The 17570-nt window shown below is 39.3% G+C and overlaps 1 protein-coding gene across 1 annotated transcript in view; it reads left to right on the forward strand.

Annotated features, from left to right (window-relative positions):
- The window catches only part of LOC129764725 (zinc finger protein 28-like), a 34348-nt gene extending 32028 nt beyond the window's left edge, over positions 1 to 2320 (forward strand). Inside the window, exons 2-3 of the mRNA XM_055764143.1 lie at positions 19 to 2004; positions 2064 to 2320. Of these exons, the coding sequence (XP_055620118.1) occupies positions 19 to 1536 (1518 nt within the window). The 3' untranslated portion in view covers positions 1537 to 2004; positions 2064 to 2320. The remainder of the gene's footprint in view (positions 1 to 18; positions 2005 to 2063) is intronic.
- The last annotated feature ends 15250 nt before the right edge of the window (positions 2321 to 17570 follow it).

Here is a 17570-nt window from a genome sequence, read left to right on the forward strand (position 1 = left end):
TTCGTATTTTAATTACAGATCGAACACTTCCCGGGCGCGCCGGCGACAATCTGCGAGTTTTGCAGCAGCCGACTCGAGGACTGGCAAGCCTTCCGGGATCAGGTCATGGGTACGGACGAGTACCTGAAGGCAAATTTTCGACAGATTTTCTTCCCCTTCGAAACGGCAGCCCTCGAGCAGGCAACAAGCTTCCACAGTGAGAGGATACAACAATTGCAGCAACAGAAGCAGCAGCAGCAGCAGCATCAACCGGAGGAGCAACAGAATGCTGAAGTTGTGTTTCAGAATGGGGGAGACAGTAACGACGGCGGTTATCTGGTCGGAGAGGAGGTTCCAGTGGAAAGTATGATGCAACAGGACGATCAAATGTACAGTGATAATTACGACGACGATGATGACGGATCGTCGCCACCGCCACAGGAATCAGCGATGCCGGTTCAGTTCAAAAATGGCATGCGGATACCCAAGTGGTCTAAGGAATTCGGTGCCAAGTTGAACACATTGCTGCATATGATTGGAGGGGAAAGACCACATCAGTGTAAGGTGTGTCGGAAGAAATTCTTACGGCGACCCCACTGCCGGAGACACGTTGCTCAGGCACATCCGGCAGAGATTGACGATGTGACTCTGCCTAAAAACTGGCAGCTGAACTATCGGAGGAGATTCACCTTCCCGACGACTCCCGCCGCACGGCCGCCATTGGTTAAACAACAAGTGCCGGCCGCGATCATAACGCGGGAGGAAACCTACGAACCCACAGTGGATAGACCTCACCAGTGTGAAGTTTGCAAAAAATGTTTCAAGCGACTGCAGCATCTCAGACGGCACAAGACTTCCCACCTGCAGATTGAGATCGATCGGTCCGAGATAATGCGAGGAATTCACGAGCAGCAGAAAGCTCAACAACAGCTGCAACAACTAACCAGCCACCCGGAGAACGGCACTAGCAATGGGACCACCACCATTGAAGAGGATGACGATGTTATCGCACTTTCCGACGATGACGATATGGGCGAGGAAATTTCCCCAGAAGAATTCAACAACGGTTTAGCTCCATTCGTAGATGAGGAAGAGATAGAGATTGAGCCACAAGCGCTGAAGCGACCGCGACTCTCAGATATTCCTCATCTGTACTACGGCAGCGAAGAGGACGAGGACGACAGCAGCTATACCACCCTCGCCAACCAATCCCTTCCCACCAAGCTGGGCACAGTTCGCAAACGAGCGCCACCGATGGAGAAAATACCGGGAGAGCGGCCATATCAGTGCAAGTTGTGCTCGAAAACCTTCAAACGGTCCGACCACCTCAAGGTGCACATGCGAACGCACACCAACAATACCAGTTTCAGCTGTGACTGGTGCCTGAAAGGGTTCCGCTATCGGCAGAACTATTTGATCCACATGAAGAACAAAACCTGCGTCGCGGAGTCCCGGGGCAAACTGCGCGGTCATCCCATGCCAAAACTGCAACCGAAGCCGGGTCTGAAGGGAGCCCGGCACGATGATTATGATGATGAGGTGGTGTTGGGGGATTAGAGAGTGCCAGATTTTTTTTAGGAGAGGGGAATGTAAATGAAGAGATTTTGTTTTGTTGTTTTTGACAGTGATGATTGACTAGTGCGCGGGAGTTGAACCCCGTAATAGACATTAAGAGAGCTAGATATAGGGCAGTATACTAAAGATTAATAATTATAAAACTAGATTAAGAAATGGAATATTGACTTTGAGGCGTTTGTATGAGGATATAGTTTTGAGCGAAAGTGACGAAATGTAAAATGTAATAATTCAGGTTTTGTATACAGTAATCGTAAGAAGGGTTTTCTTTCTGAATGTAGAATACGATAGAGAAATGCCCTCGGCGATTCGTTTTGACTGTTGATTCCCCAGTAACTTTGATCACATTTCGAGTAAATCGAAGTGCAAATGATTCAGAGACGCATTATTGAAGGACGCCACCAACAAACCATTTATTCGATTTGTTAGAAGTACCCGAACTGTTTACAGGTGAGCATGAACTTAAATTGAAGGTACTTGATATAAATACGGATTTATATATTTTTTAGGTTTTGCTCACTCATCATCTTGTTCCGGTAACAAAGTACAGAATTTTTAAAAATTGCAATGGAATTTTAGTAGTAAGTACTATTACATCTAGTTTGAATATTTAGTCGACTATTGTTTATGCAATCCGTATCTGTGAAGTCGGTCTGCCACTCAGACAAACAAGCTGTACCGATCTGTTGGCTGTCGCACTGAAGACGGCACTCTGCTCCCTTTTCTAGCAAATAGATTTGATCGGAATCCAGAAAAAGGAAAGGAATAAAATTACAATCATAACGTAAAGCTAAATTCCTTCGAACAAATTCGAGTCTCTGTTTGGAGGAATAGTTGCTATTGTGCCATCAATTTCACTTTTTCTCATTTCGTTGAATCCTTTACAATACAATGGTTACTGGTTACTCATTTCTGACAATACTTAAAGGGGTATTCTAGTGTAGAGACACTCATTTTGGACGTTTCTTCGAGCTTCGTAAAAATAAAACAAAGAATATTCTTAGTATCCATTATATCACTATTTGTTTTCTTGTTTTCTTATTGAGCGCACATTCATGGGTCCAATCGCAAAACTGTTCATTGATTGATCTTCTGATCTACCCTTTAAATTACATTTCACTATAAAATCCGTAGTACTTCTACCAAAGCTCGTCATTATGATATCAGATTATTTTCAGACACAATTCTCGTTCAAGATTTTTCAACCACTTGCAAATAACATATTTCTCCGTTACATGGAATAAATGTTTGATACAGAAAATATGATAGAATAAAGACAGCCCTAAATCGGACGATTCCTTTCTCGAGTTTTGCTTTTATTAACAGGTATCGCATCGAAATTCGTTCAACAACACTCATTCACAGATAAAACTCACCCATCTATTCTCCGTTTATGCCTCACTTTATTTGAAACAGAAAACGTTCACCTGTCATCTTCGCAAAGTTCATTCTCGAGTTTGACGGAAAAATACTGGGCCTGATTCTCGAATACACTTCACGGTGGAAACGAAATAAACGGCACGCCATTGAACTACGTTTTACGAGTTAGCGAAGTGTCGAAGATAATGATGAGTTTTCAGACAGAATGAGCACTTTTCAAATAAAAAATCATTAATGAAAATTAACACCTTCGTATCAAACTGGTATTCAATGTGAGTGGAAAACTTTGTTTTCTTCGTGTAATATAATAATCTCATACAAAAATTTCATCTGAAGATAATTTGATATATTTTTATTTTATTTTTATAGAGACTTTGCCTAATGTGGCATTCGCCTCTGAATTTGATATTATAATGATAAGTTTAGTGAGAAACTAATCTCGTATCCAGATGTCGACACCGTACCGTTGTCATCGCGAATACGTTTCATTTGACGAATTTACGTTGGATTTTTAGAACCAGATGGCGCAGCGTGTAAAATGACGATGTTTTGTTTTTTTGGTATGAAATTCGTTCAAATTTTCTAGACAAATCAGAATTTATCTTCAAATTTCTTGGTTTCATGTATTCTTTCCACGCTGAAAACGTTAGAAAATCATCATTTTACAATGTGCAATGTATATTACGAGGAATGGCTTGTTATAAGTATTGTAACTTTAATTTTGTTCAACTAAGTAAACGATGAATAGGGTGTTTTGCGCTAAAAATACTGCAAATCCTTCTCGTATCGGCCCTTACATAATCAATGATATCAGCCAATTTGATATGATATCGATTTCATCGCAATTATCTATAATATCAATAACCGGTATGCATTAATTGGTAATTATTTATTTTATTTCAATTTAGATTCATTTCAGCCATTGAATGTCGTCAGTATATGGTAAGAAAGTTGGAGTTTTGTATATTTACGATGGTTTCAACACGCGATTTGACCAAAGTCATAGATAATTTTCGAAAATTTTAAGTTTGACAATGCATACCGTTTATTGATACTATGGATAATTGCGATGAAATCGATATCATATCAAATTGGCTGATATCATTGATTATGTAGGGGCCGATACGAGAAGGATTTGCAGTATTTTTAGCACAAAACACCCTATTCATCGTTTACATAGTTGAAAAAAAATTAAAGTTACAATAAAAAGTTGCAAGCCATTCCTCGTAATATACATAGTACATTGTAAAATGATGATTTTCTAACCTTTTCATCGTGGAAAGAATACATGAAACCGGAAAATTTGAAGATAAATTCTGATTTTTCTACAAAATTTGAACGAATTTCATACCAAAAAAGACGGGTGGGTAATGTCGGGGACATAACCGGAGTGACGTAGGATTATACAAAGGGGACAGCTTTTGTTAAATATATATTTTAAATATATTGTTTTATTTTCTTCTCCTACGTGAATACCTACCTATCTACCTGAAAAATGGATTAGTTTACTGTTTACTCTTTATGAATATGTTGATGGTTCTGAAAAAAACCTTTGGTGTTGTGTTTTTTTTTTTTTTTATCTTCGCTTATTTTTCGTCGGCCTATTTCCGCCACTTTAGTGCCAATCACCGACAACAGGGAGGCGACTCCACCTGTTCCTACCTATCAGACTCAACAACTCATGAGCCGGGCCAACTTCTTTTACTTCCCCTCCGAAGGAAGACGTAACCAGAGATTTTTCGCCTCAGAAAATCCCAACGACGTCAGCTGGGATTGAACCCAGGCCGATCGGATTGTGAGGCTGTTACGCTAACCACACAACCACTGGCGCCGTCATCTTGTTGTGTTTTTGTTATCACTCGATATTCCCATCTTGTTCGGTTAAACCTTCCTGTTTAGCTATTGCGTTTGCCACTCGCCACAGCTTTCACAGTTGGAAAATTTCTTCCCATCCAGCTTGTGACATGTTGTTCAGTAAATTACATTTAATGCGACGTGCCGGAGAAACACTTTGCCACTCACTGAAACTAATTGTTGCCTTGATGAGCGCCGAACCGAAGCTGCTCTGTTCTTGATGCGGGTTTACCCTTGCGGAGCAATCAGTGAATGCGACCAACAGGGAACTGGAGACCTGCACGGTTCGAGTGAGACTTTGCCTTTCCCTTAACTTGTCCTCCTTTGTTACGTCCACGATGCCGATGCCGTACAACCACACGGGTTTACGGTTTGAAATAAAATAAGATATTTTTTTGGGGTCCGCGTGTTTTATACTCTAGCGGTACACACTCACAGGATAGAGACAAATCGGCAGACTCAGCCAGAGGGGCGAGTCCAACGAGACGAACGAATGAGCGTTAAAAGGGAGCGATGGCAAAAAAATACATTCATTACGATTTGTTCGCTCGTTGGATTCACATGCAGGCTAAAAAGGGTCCTTTTCAGGATCACAAAATTATCTTCAATCTAAAGAGTTTATTGTTTTGTTATCACTCGATATCCCCATCTTGTTCGGCTAAACCTTGCTGTTTAGCTATTGCATTTGCCACTCGCCACAGCTTTCACAGTTGGAAAATTTCTTCTGACATATTTTACAGTAAATTACATTCAATGGCACGTCGCATTACCACCACTCAGTATTGGATTGGAGGTAATTTTAACCTGTAATTGAACATTTGCGATGACAGTGGTACAGTGTCAACTTTCAACGTGGGGTCATAATTTGGACCCTGAACTCTATGTTTCCAAAATTTCCAAATAAATATGTCGCATTACAGGTCCGTCCAATTAGCTAAATGTAGAGATAAGTGTAAATTACTGTACTTTCAATCTAGAAGCAATTTAAGAATTGGTGAAAATCAATAAGCTCAGAACAACTGCCAAATTCACATACTCATCATATCCTGGCAAACAAATTATGAAAAAATTAATTTGTGTTTTATTATTATTTTGGATATTGTTTTAGAAAGCATTGAACTGTTTATCCTAAACTTTTTTTTGGAAGGTTTAATGGCCCTGAAAAGCGCCTTGTTTTATGGAATGGTTTCAATTTAGAAAACTTAGTACTCGTGGTTTTGAAGAAAACCATTTCGAACGCCCTCGATGCCGCCTTGTTCTGGATTTGCCACCAAAGCAGTTTGTATAAAGAACAAACTTTTTTCTTCTGCTACCTGCTGCCGTTTTGCGATTGCGTTTGCCACTCGCCACTCGCAGCAACTGCCTGTTGTCTTGATGTCCACCGAACCGAATGTGTTCTGTTCCGAATGCGGGTTTTCTTATCGTCGCGAGCAGCTTTACCAGCTAACTCGATCACTTCGGCGGCCGAAACTATATAACGCCGGCTAGGTGGACTGGTGCACTGGTACTAACACGCTCGGCCTAGCTACCCTTGCGGGGAACTCCAGATCAACACGGTTCGAGCGGGATTTTGCCTTTCCCTTCACTTTTCCTCCTTTACTATGTCCAGACATGGCTGCTTGGGTTGGTTTGTTGATGTGTTGTGATGCGAACCGATGTGGTGTACGGTTTGAATGAGAATGATCGTTACGGCAGCGGAGCAGGGATTTTTAAGCTGACTGGCTGGCTCGAGAATTACGCATGTGTGAGACTGCGACCAATGTTTCGTTCATTTTTTTCTTTTTCCTTTCCAATCGTGCTTCATTCTATTTCGCTGCTGCTCTGGTTGCCCGTTTTGGTCAGTACGATTTGAGGAGCACAAAATGGACTAATCAAAAATGGGCACATAGTGTATTTTGACAATGCTTGATATTTCACAATTATTCAATTATTTATCTCAAGAAAAATTAAATGTTATTCGTTATGATAGATGCGTAGATATATTTCCTATCAATTGATGCAAAAACCTTTGCGATCTATTGAGAAATGCTCGAGTTATAAGCGTTCCAAATCTTGCATTTTTTCCTACTTGTTCAGTGCCTAGATTTCCATTTCACCCCCTATATCTTCCGGTTAGACGTAGTCCTACGTCAAAAACAAAACATCCTCATTTTACTCGCTGCGCCATCTGGTTGTAAATCCAACGTAAATTCGTCAATTCCGCAAGGATACGGAAAAAGGAGAGAACTCCGCGTAATTAGAAACTCTCTGACCAGGATAAGCGGGAAATAGCCAGAACAGCTACGAATACTTCAAAATCGCAAATAAAGGAATATTTCAATTTAAATGTTACTCGGCTGACAATTCGTCAAGTTTTGGTAAAAAATTCTCACATAAAGAGGGCTTAAATGGTTAAAGCTCTTCATCTTACACCATCTCACATCGGAAGACTTCTGAGATTTGCCAAAGCTCACATGAATCTACAGTGGGGAATGATATGTTGTGACAAAGAATGTTTCAATAATAATTCATTTTGCTATATACCATAACGAAAAGTTCTTCAATGTATAGGTATGTAATGTATGTCTTCACTAACGAAAAAGAAAGGTTCAATTTGGATGGTCCTGATGGTTTCAACGGGTACTGGCGTGATTTATGGAAGAAGGAACAGTATTTTTCAACCAGCAGTTTTTATGGAGGCTCGTGCATGGTTTGGGCGGGATTCTGTGCAACTGGAAATCCTCTCTTCTACCGTTTTTGCATGGATATCGTCAAAAAAATTGACATTCCAGCAAAACAATGCTACTATTCATACCAGCGAGGAAACTAAGCAATGGATTAAGAACCAAAAACTATTTTTTTTGGACTGACCGGCTCGCTATCCAGACTCTATTCCTGTTCAAAGTCTTAAGGGGGATCCTTATACGCAGAATCATATATACGCCGATGGAAAACGGTACACCACGGTTGAGGTGCTCAAGGTCGTAATTTCGGAAAAATGAAAAAAATATCGAGAAATCTGTTCAGCAGAATTTGGTCAATTGTATCCTAACACGAATTTTGAAGGTTATTAGTCAAAATGGCAAGCTTGCCAATTATTGACATGTAAATCAGCCGATCGTTTTGATTTTTTCATTGATAATAATAATAAATTTTGAAGTAGTCTTATAGTAACTGGACAGCTGAAATTATCATATTTGAGCACAATAAATAAACAAACAATTCTTTTGAACGAAATTGACGTTAAATACACTTTCTTCTAAGCATTCAACAATGTCTTGTTGAAATTCTAACTGTTTGTGTTGCAACGAAATAGAATCAGGGTGGTCTTATAGAAGTTGGACAGAGTGTTTCCTTATCTATGGACTGAAAAAACATACGATAGCTTTCAACAGGTCGGAAAAACAGCAATGCACTGGAAAGTTAGAATATGGAGCGAGGCGAATGATGATCTGGAAATCATGTCCGTATTGATGTCAACTCCACTCAGAGTTATGTTAGAAAGATGGTTGGTTCTCGCATATTGTCATCATGAATTTGTGTGCGGTGTCTAGTGAGCTTTCTCAATGCTGCCCTCTTTATGGATTTCAGTCTTCGTAGTTCACAGGTTTGCTTGGTTTGCGGGACGTATGGTGGCACTTTTTTCCGGCACATAACCATCGATAACATATGCCAGAACGGTGGAGAATGTTAAACCAGAAGATTCGACGTTGACGTGGATGTGATCCGCGTGTTAAGATGTGTCGCAAATTTAGCTGTCATTGCCAAACTATCAAACTACTCGGTGAGCTCAAGGCAGATCTATGTAACAAGGTGCGCCCATTCGCTAATCATATTTAACTCAATCATTAAATTCACGAAAATTCAAAGAAGGCAGGTGTAATTTCTTCAAATTACCCAATGGTATGCTCTAAAATTCCAATCCGTTTTTCATCGATTTTAGTGTTAACGTATGCATTAAAAAATGGACTATTTTCGGATGGCGATAAAAAAAACTACAAAAAATTATTTATTGAAACAAATTTTCCTCAAATATTACGTTTATTAAGCCTACAACAAAAATGATTCAAGGCAGTTGATTCATAGCAGCAGCACTGTCAAGCAACTTGATGATTTTTTCATACTACCAGCTCCACCCCACAGCAAAGGAGTTGGACATCCTGAGGCTCTTTGTGTCCGCCAGATATAGCCGATCTGGTATTTACAACATCCTCTCCCTGTCGCTTCTTAAGCCAGGATGTCGAAGCAACCGGCCAAACGGTGAATGAGAATTTGGCCAAAATGGATATTTTTATGCGGAAGCGTCAGACGAGACCGGCCGTATCTGAGCAGCAGGCAATCATCCAGAAGGAGTAGCTTCAGGTGCTGGTGAAAAACTTCTTCCCGGCGAAAGAAGTGAAAAACTTCTTTTGTGCTCATAATGGAAGACGAGACGTACTTGATGCTAGAATTCAACGAATGGCAGGGGACATCAAGTTCTCGAAGAAGGTCTTTCTCTGACAGACGAGAAGGGAATTTCTAAACCGCTCTTCTTTCGAGTCATATGGTGAACGGGAAACGAGTACGAAGTGCTTGCCGAAAATTGCGAAGGTGATGTGGTATTCATGCCGAACCTGGGATCAGCCCATTATGCCAAAAGATTACTGGAGAATGGATAATGGATCGGCTGGAGATAAATATTGTTGCGAAGACCGCCAACCTTCCCAACATCCCCCAGTTGCGACCAATAGAAAATTTTTGGGCGAATGGCGCCAAAATGTAGAGATGGCTGACTGCCAAAGCCACGGAAAGGTAAAAGAACACGTCGGCATACATCTTTTCATCGGCCATGTTTAAGGTTCCGGTCAACTAAATACCGTAAGGCCGCCCGGCTCTTCATTTGCGATACTTCGTCAAACAAACCTGCCTCTTCCTGTCTAGTATACACTAGTTATTCCGGCTTATTTGACACGTTAAGCCTTGATCGAGCTAGGGGACCAAAGATGAACTTTTCGTCTGACTCACGTTGGTCCCTCCGGATCAATAGGGAACTTTTATAAAAATCATTTTTCAATTTAGTTTCTGTCGTTCCCAGTTGACACTCTCTGAACAAAAAGTCCACTGTCGGTGCGATGAAACCAGCTCAAGGTATTAATCGTTGAATGCATTGGAGGCACTCTTGAACAGTCTGCCAAATAAAAGTTTTCTTTTGAGGTTCATCCATTTAAGAAAATCAACATGATCAAATTGTAATATTGAAATACATTCGACAAAATAATTAGAGGAACAGAATGCGAAGTCGGAAATTTTAACTGATTTTTGACATGCTGTGACTTCGTGAAAAATCAACGCATATCGATGGAAGGCGCATCATTTTGAAGCTTCAACTTTCAGGTATTATAATACGAGGGTCACTATTTATATTTCGGGAATAGGAACAAACATAAATAGTTAAGCTGCGAATATATTTTTATTGTTTTTCAAAGTACTCGCCACGATGATCGATACACTTTTGCATGCGCTTAAACCAATTTTCAAAGCATTTATTCCAATCGACACGAGCCTTTTTTTTGAGCGATTGTCAAATTATGTGGGATCCAACGTGAACATAATTTTCGCACAACTAAGTGTTCATGTAAAATCGCATGTATGCTGGTGGAACTAATGCTTAGGGATGCCTCAATCTCACAATAGGTTACATGACGATCTTGCTTAATCATTTCGTGCACAGCATCGACGTTTTCTGGCACTACAGTCGATTTTGGACGACCTTCACGAAACTCGTCGGACAGCGAACTACGACCACGATTGAATTCACGATACCAGCGATACACAGTGGTTTTTGATGGAGCTTCATCGCCAAAAGTCAAATTAAGTTGATTGACGCACTCTTGTTGTGATAATCCACGTCGAAAGTCGTAAAAAATCATCGCACGAAAATGTTTACGATTCAGTTCCATTTTTTTGCCGAGACCAAACTTTCAACTGAATATAAAATAAACAAATAGCGTCCGTATGACAAAATGTTCTGAGTACGTATATCGTCAAAAATGTCAAACTTTACGATGGAACCGTCAGATGGACTCACATGACATCAGTGTTGCCAATTCCCGATATATAAATAGTGACCCTCGTATTATACGTACATATTTTTATATTGGTGTGTGTAGGTGTAGTGGGCAGCAATAACGGGAAGGAATGAAAAATCGATTTTTCTTTACTTTTTCAAGAATATTCTGGACTAACCTAAATTTTTGCCAACCAACTCAGCAGCAAATCCAATTAACATCATTAATCAGCTTTTTTTTGGTTCCAACAACGTTCCTGTAGGACCTTCCCACACAGAGATATTTAATTTTGAATGAAAAATCACCCCTTCGTCTTCGAAGATGAATAATTCAATGAACATCCATCGCATCGCAAATCGAAAAGCAGTTTTGAAAACTCCAATAAATTCTGCACAAGGATAATTTGTTACTTTGACGAACAAAAAATTATTCAAATTTTTTGCATCGATTTAAAAAAAGTGGCAAAAACAGGATTTTCATAGTGCTTTACAAAATTCACTGTAGTTCTGCAAATAACGCAGTAAGTTCTAATGTTTGCAGGCAAATTTTTAGTCTAGTGTATTCCCTAAACATCTGTGAACGTTTAATATTAATACGTTCAACCGTTTTGACGTAGAACTACGTCATTCATTGAGGGTGCCAAATCAGAAAACAGGTCACGTTTTTATGAAATAAAGTTAACGTTAATAACTATTTTTGTCGCGAACGGATTCTAGCGATTTACATACTAAACGAATCGGAAATTCCCTAAGATTTGTTTAATATGCTATACATTAGAATCCCCTGGTTTGTAAATGGTTAAAATTCATGAATACTTTAGGCGTTTTAATTTTTCCATACATTTTTTCTGTCCATTTGTGTGCTTTCCCGAACAGAGCTGTCAATAACGAGCAACTTATCGACGACCAATGAAGGGGAAATCGTAGGATTTGAAGTCGCCGTGAACAAAGGAAAAGTAGAAGAATGAAGGGGGATATTTGCCTTGAGTATAAACAGTGGATCTCGCTGAGACAAACTTTCATTAGGCATCGGACTGTTGAGCAATCCAGTTCACTTTGCTTTCGCTGCGCTTCGATTTAAGATTGGACCCCACCAGTGGTAATCCAACTTGGATATCGTCGTTTGCTTTTTCTGTTCGTTTTTCGTTATTCGTATCGTGTGTTTTTCTTCCCGCGTCATAAATTGGACGTTTCGCGTAGTGTGTGATGAGCAAGAAGAAGAGGGAGGCAAAAAACGAACGCATTGCCAGGGGCAATTAAATTTCGAGGCAAGCGTCATCTAATGATACACGCGATGTTGGTGTAATGAAAAGCGCTCGCACTGAACCGAGCCTTCGCGAGTGTGACACCGCATCGAACAACAGCAAAATAGGCGATTTCGGCGCGTCGGTCGAAAATGTAAACGGCTTCTTTGGTGCCTTTGAGAATGCATCAATGCATTAAAATGACGTTATGGCGAAGCAGGCGTTAAGGTTATGCTCCAAAAAAATATTTGGGAAATACCAAGCATCTTGAATGTCTTACTGGAATGTTATAAGTTATTTAGGTTCGCGTGCCAGTCGCAAAACTGCCTTCAACAAGGATTGCATTTGCGCTAATATTGATCATAATGAAGCATTGCTACTGTTTTCGAGGTTGTTGATACTAACAAAAAAAGTTTATTTCGCTTATTTAGTCACCAAGAAAGTAAATGTCGTTCTGGAGTTTTGTATGTGATGTGGTTTCGCTTACCAGTAGCAAAAATTCCTCCACTAAGGGTGATTGCTGCGCTTCTCTCGAGCATGAGAAAGTAATGCAATTTTTTTTTGAGGCCAGTAATATTTACAAAAGCGTTTCTTTTGAGAATAGCGCAAAATAATGTGAAGTATTTGTATTCCTAGTAGTTTTAAGTCACCAATATATGGCTCTGTATGCATACTATGGCGAACGCTTGTTTGGCGCTTGGTTTACGTTGTACGAACAATGCCTAGAGGTGCGATTCCTTCGAGGCAATACTAAATAACATGTAGCATGATATTTGATACTTGCAACGGTTGTCATTGTTGAAAAGTTGTTTTTGTTTCCATGCGGTGCCAAAGATATATTGATGTAGTTATAAGATGTGGAATAATGGTGCTGGTGCAACATGTATATAATCGACTGTAGCCGAGTCTATGTAAATTGCGAAAAAGGCCACCGGAATAGCGTTCGAGGTAAATTTCCAATGCATTGACATGAAATAAATTGCGACATACGATTAGCTAGTGTATTGTGTTGCGAGGGCAAGAATGAATCATGAATCAATTATCGTCAACTGATTCTACAATGAAAAAGCATTTCAAAGATTATTATTCAGCAGTTGTTTCGAAAATTTCACAGTACTATAGAATAATATCCGAAGGTATAAACAAGCGACTTATATAAAATAACAGCGTAGTTCTACGTCAACAATGCGGTCGTATCTTGGACACAATTTTTTTCTAGCCGATTTTGCAAAGTTTGGAGTAAATTAGAGGAGCATTTGTTCGCAATCGTATCAGAAGTACAAAATCCTACGCGACTCTCAGTACGTACGATCCGTAGCATTCGTTTTCATGCATCTGTAGGTACAAAAATTGTAAGGAGAGATGATACTCATAAATATTCATACGCATTTCCACACATACACGCACTCTTCACCCACAAACTCATAAAGACGAAAGTTACGAATCGTTCGCATCGCGTAGGATTTTGTACTTCTGATACGATTGCGATCAAATGTTCCTCTAATTTATTCCAAACTTTGAAAAATCGGCTAGAAAAAACGGCTGAACGTATCAATATGAAACGTTCTCAGATGTTTAGGGAATACACTAGGCTAAAAATTTGCCTGAAAACATTAGAACTTACTGCAGAACTACAGTAAATTTTGTAAAGCGCTATTGACGTGGGACTACGTCTAACCGGAGTATATGGGGGTTAAATGAAAATCTAAACACAGAACATGCAGGAAAAAATGAAAGATTCCGAATGCTTATAACTCGAACATTTCTTACTGGATCGAAAAGATGTTTGCATCAATTGATAGGGAATATTTCTACGCTTCTATCGCTATTGATAAAATGTTATTTTTCATTAGCTAAACAAATGAATAATTGTAAAATGTTAAGCGTTATCTAAACACCCTAACTGCCTCATTTTGATTGGCCCGATCTACGGTTTCCCTAACACAGCCATCAAAACCAAGCAGCCTTGGGGAAATCGGCATTGCAAATACATGAAAGTATGGGGACTTTTTTTCTCACCGAAATGAGTTCCCTAACACAGACTTCAAACCCAAGCAGCGTTGGAGAGATCGGCATTGCAAATACATGAAAGTCGGGGGTGTTTTTGTTCCGACTGAAATGTGTTTCCCTAACACAAACTTCAAATCCATGGAGCGTGGCGTAATTGGCATTCCAAATACATGTAAGTCGGGGGCATTATTGTTCCGACTGAAATGTGTTTCCCTAACACAGACTTCAAACCAAGATATCTGGGGAAATGGGCTCAGCAAATAAATGCAAACTGCGAGTATTTTTGTACTCACTTGCCTTTGTGCAAACTAGAATATGTTTCCTTGAAACGGTCTTCCGGGGGTACTTCTGCACTCGTATGTTTTTTTTGCACTCCGAAAAGTGTATTCCTAACACGGATTACAAAACAGGTACGAACACAACGCTTTGGCTCGGTTATTCAAGATTACATTGAAGGATATGCCTTCTTAACCGTTTGCTACGATAACGCCTACTGATTAAACAATTTGCGTTCAATGTACATGTCAAAATCGAAACTGAGTTCCTGAAGTTCATCAAATCAAGCAAATTCGCGGTTCAAGAAATACTTGGTGCAAAATTGAGAGGTGCAAACTTCAGAAGGAAACGTAAAATAAAATAATCGTTTGATAATTCATCCGTTCCCATAATTTGTCCTAGGCATCATACCAAACGTAAAAGGACTGTCATTAAATTTACTTGTAACAAAGAACATAATCTATCACAATGCATGAATTGACCTTATATGGAATTATACAATATTTTTACTCACAAAGCAAATATATTGAATTCAATCAAATTCAGGAATTGTTCATTCAATCAAAAATCTAATCAATACAAACGAATGATTGCTACGCTAAGGTAGTCCCACGTAAACATTGCGGTTATATCATAGATATAACCCATCCATTTTTTAAAATCCTGTTTTTGCCACTTTTTTTTAAATCGATCCAAAAAATTCGAATTTTTTTTTGTTCGTCAAAGTAACAGATTATCCTTGTGCAGAATTTATTGGAGTTTTCAAAACTGCTTTTCGAATTGCGGTGTGATGGTTGTTTATTGAATTATTCACCACCAAAGACGAGGGGGTGATTTTTCATTCAAACCGAAATATCTCTGTGTGGGAAGGTCCTACAGGAACGTTGTTGGAACCAAAAAAAAGCTGATTAATGAGGTTAATTGGATTTGCTGTTGAGTTGGTTGGCAAAATTTTGGGTTAGCTCATAATAATCTTGAAAAAGTAAAGAAAAATCGATTTTTCATTTCTTCCCGATATTGTTGCCCACTACACCTACACACACCAATACAAAAATATGTACGTAAAATATTCCAATACCTGAGAGTTGTAGCTTCAAATTGATGCGCCTTCCATCGATATGCGTTGATTTTTCACAAAGATACAGCAGGTCAAAAATCAGTTAAAATTTCCGATTTCGCACTCTGTTCCTCTAATTTTTTTGTCGAGTGTATATTGATATCGCGGGAAACTTTCGTTTCTTTTGCCAAATGCGGGACGTAATCTTACGCGGGACATTTTGTTGAAATGCGGGACTGTCCCGCGTAACGCGGAACGTCTGGTCACTTTACAGTTGTGCAATGTTAAAATTTGAACGGAGTTTCTTAAGTTATTCGATTACTTAAACCACGACGCTCTCTTAACCATTTCGCTATATATTATATTTCACAACACACAACATTTACAAAAACTCGCCATTATAATATAAAATCATCATCAGACACAATTCCAGTTCAATATTACATAATACTGTATTGCATAGAATACATATTCGAAATAGAAAAGAAAAATTTTCATTCATTATTTTTTTTATTTTAGAAGTGTGTTAATGTCATCCTGTAAATTAATGGCTGTAGAGTGGCTTTCACATTTTGACCCACCTGGCAGTATGTTAAGCGCCTTGATTTACACCAGCTTAAGAGTTTGGCAGTTCTCGCGAGTGACATTGCATTGCGGCCCGGACATATTTGACGCTGTCAAATGTTGTGTATTAGTATACCAATGCCCTAAGGGTGGTCGCACTTCGCTACTGAATGCGGTCGGCTGTGGACGTGAATTTTACCAAATTATTGGTTGCATTATTTCTTGAAGAAAGTGAGCCAAACGTGTAAAAACATTCCAAAGTGGACCGTTTGGAAACGATAAACATTGTGTTTGGAAGGAAGTGGTGATTTTTATTGAGAAAAAAAATATAACAAACGGAAATTTTTGAGTGAAAAAAAAATGGCGGACGACGGAGGAGGCAATAAGCCTCCAGACAGAGGGAAAACACGTGATCAAGACAAAATGGACGACAATGATGGCGAAAAAGAATCTTTTTCCTACATGCTTGGCGATACGGCACCATATCGTGTGTACGTTGAAAAAGTGAATAAAAATGAAAAAATTAATAAGTTTTCGCTTGAATCGATTTTACAAAAGGATCGGAATTATGATAGAAGCATAACCGAAATGAAATATCTCGGAAAAAACAAAATTATTGTTTTCTTCAACGGTATGACAAAAGCTAACCTTTTAGTCAATGACAAAATTTTGATGGAAAAAGGATATCAAGCCTACATCCCGCAGCACTTAGTCACTATTTCCGGTGTCGTAACCGATGTACCAACGGAAATAACGAATGATGAAATATTCGAAGCAATCGAAAGCGCGAAACCGGTAATTCGGATTTATCGATTATCTCGATATGTAGAGGGTAATAAAATACCAACGAACCGAGTCAGCATTACTTTCCGCACAAGTACTTTACCAGAGAAAATAAAACTTTTCTGTACATCGTGCAAGGTATATCCTTTTATTCGTAAAATTCATTTCTGCACGACATGTCATCGCTACAACCACAATGCTCAAAACTGCAAAGGAAAGGAAAGATGTAAAAACTGTGCAAAGATTCACGAGCCAAATGAAACTAATTTCAACATATGCACTAATGGTATTAAATGCTTCTACTGCAGAACATCTCAACATACAACCGAAGATCCAAATTGCCCAGAACGACAACGTCAAGCAAGCATTAAAAAAATTATGGCGACAAAAAATCTAACCTACATAGAGGCAAAAGAGTTGACTGCGTCGACGTTGGTTAGCAACTCTTATGATTTATTAGCGAACATTAACGAGTTTCCATCTTTGTCGGAAAACTATGCCATGACGACGGCAGGACGAAGTGTAAACCGGAAACATAGAGAAACAACGGAAAGCAGACAGTCAACATCGGAACATTTTAGTAAAATTCGAACGGGAAACACAGTCGATATGGAACAAGGCAAAAGAAAACGATTGGAAACAAACGATATGAAAAGAGCAGAAGCAGCAACCAGCGCTCATAGATCAAATAATGGAGTAGCACTACAGAATCAATCTAAAACGACCGAAAGAGAAAAAATCGACAGCGCAATAGCAGAAGCAGCCAGGAAAGCAGCCGAAAACGCAAATAATGCTGCTAAGGCCGAAATTATGAGCTTTTACT

The sequence above is a fragment of the Toxorhynchites rutilus genome, chromosome 2, assembly GCF_029784135.1.
Source record: "Toxorhynchites rutilus septentrionalis strain SRP chromosome 2, ASM2978413v1, whole genome shotgun sequence".
NCBI lineage: Eukaryota > Metazoa > Arthropoda > Insecta > Diptera > Culicidae > Toxorhynchites > Toxorhynchites rutilus.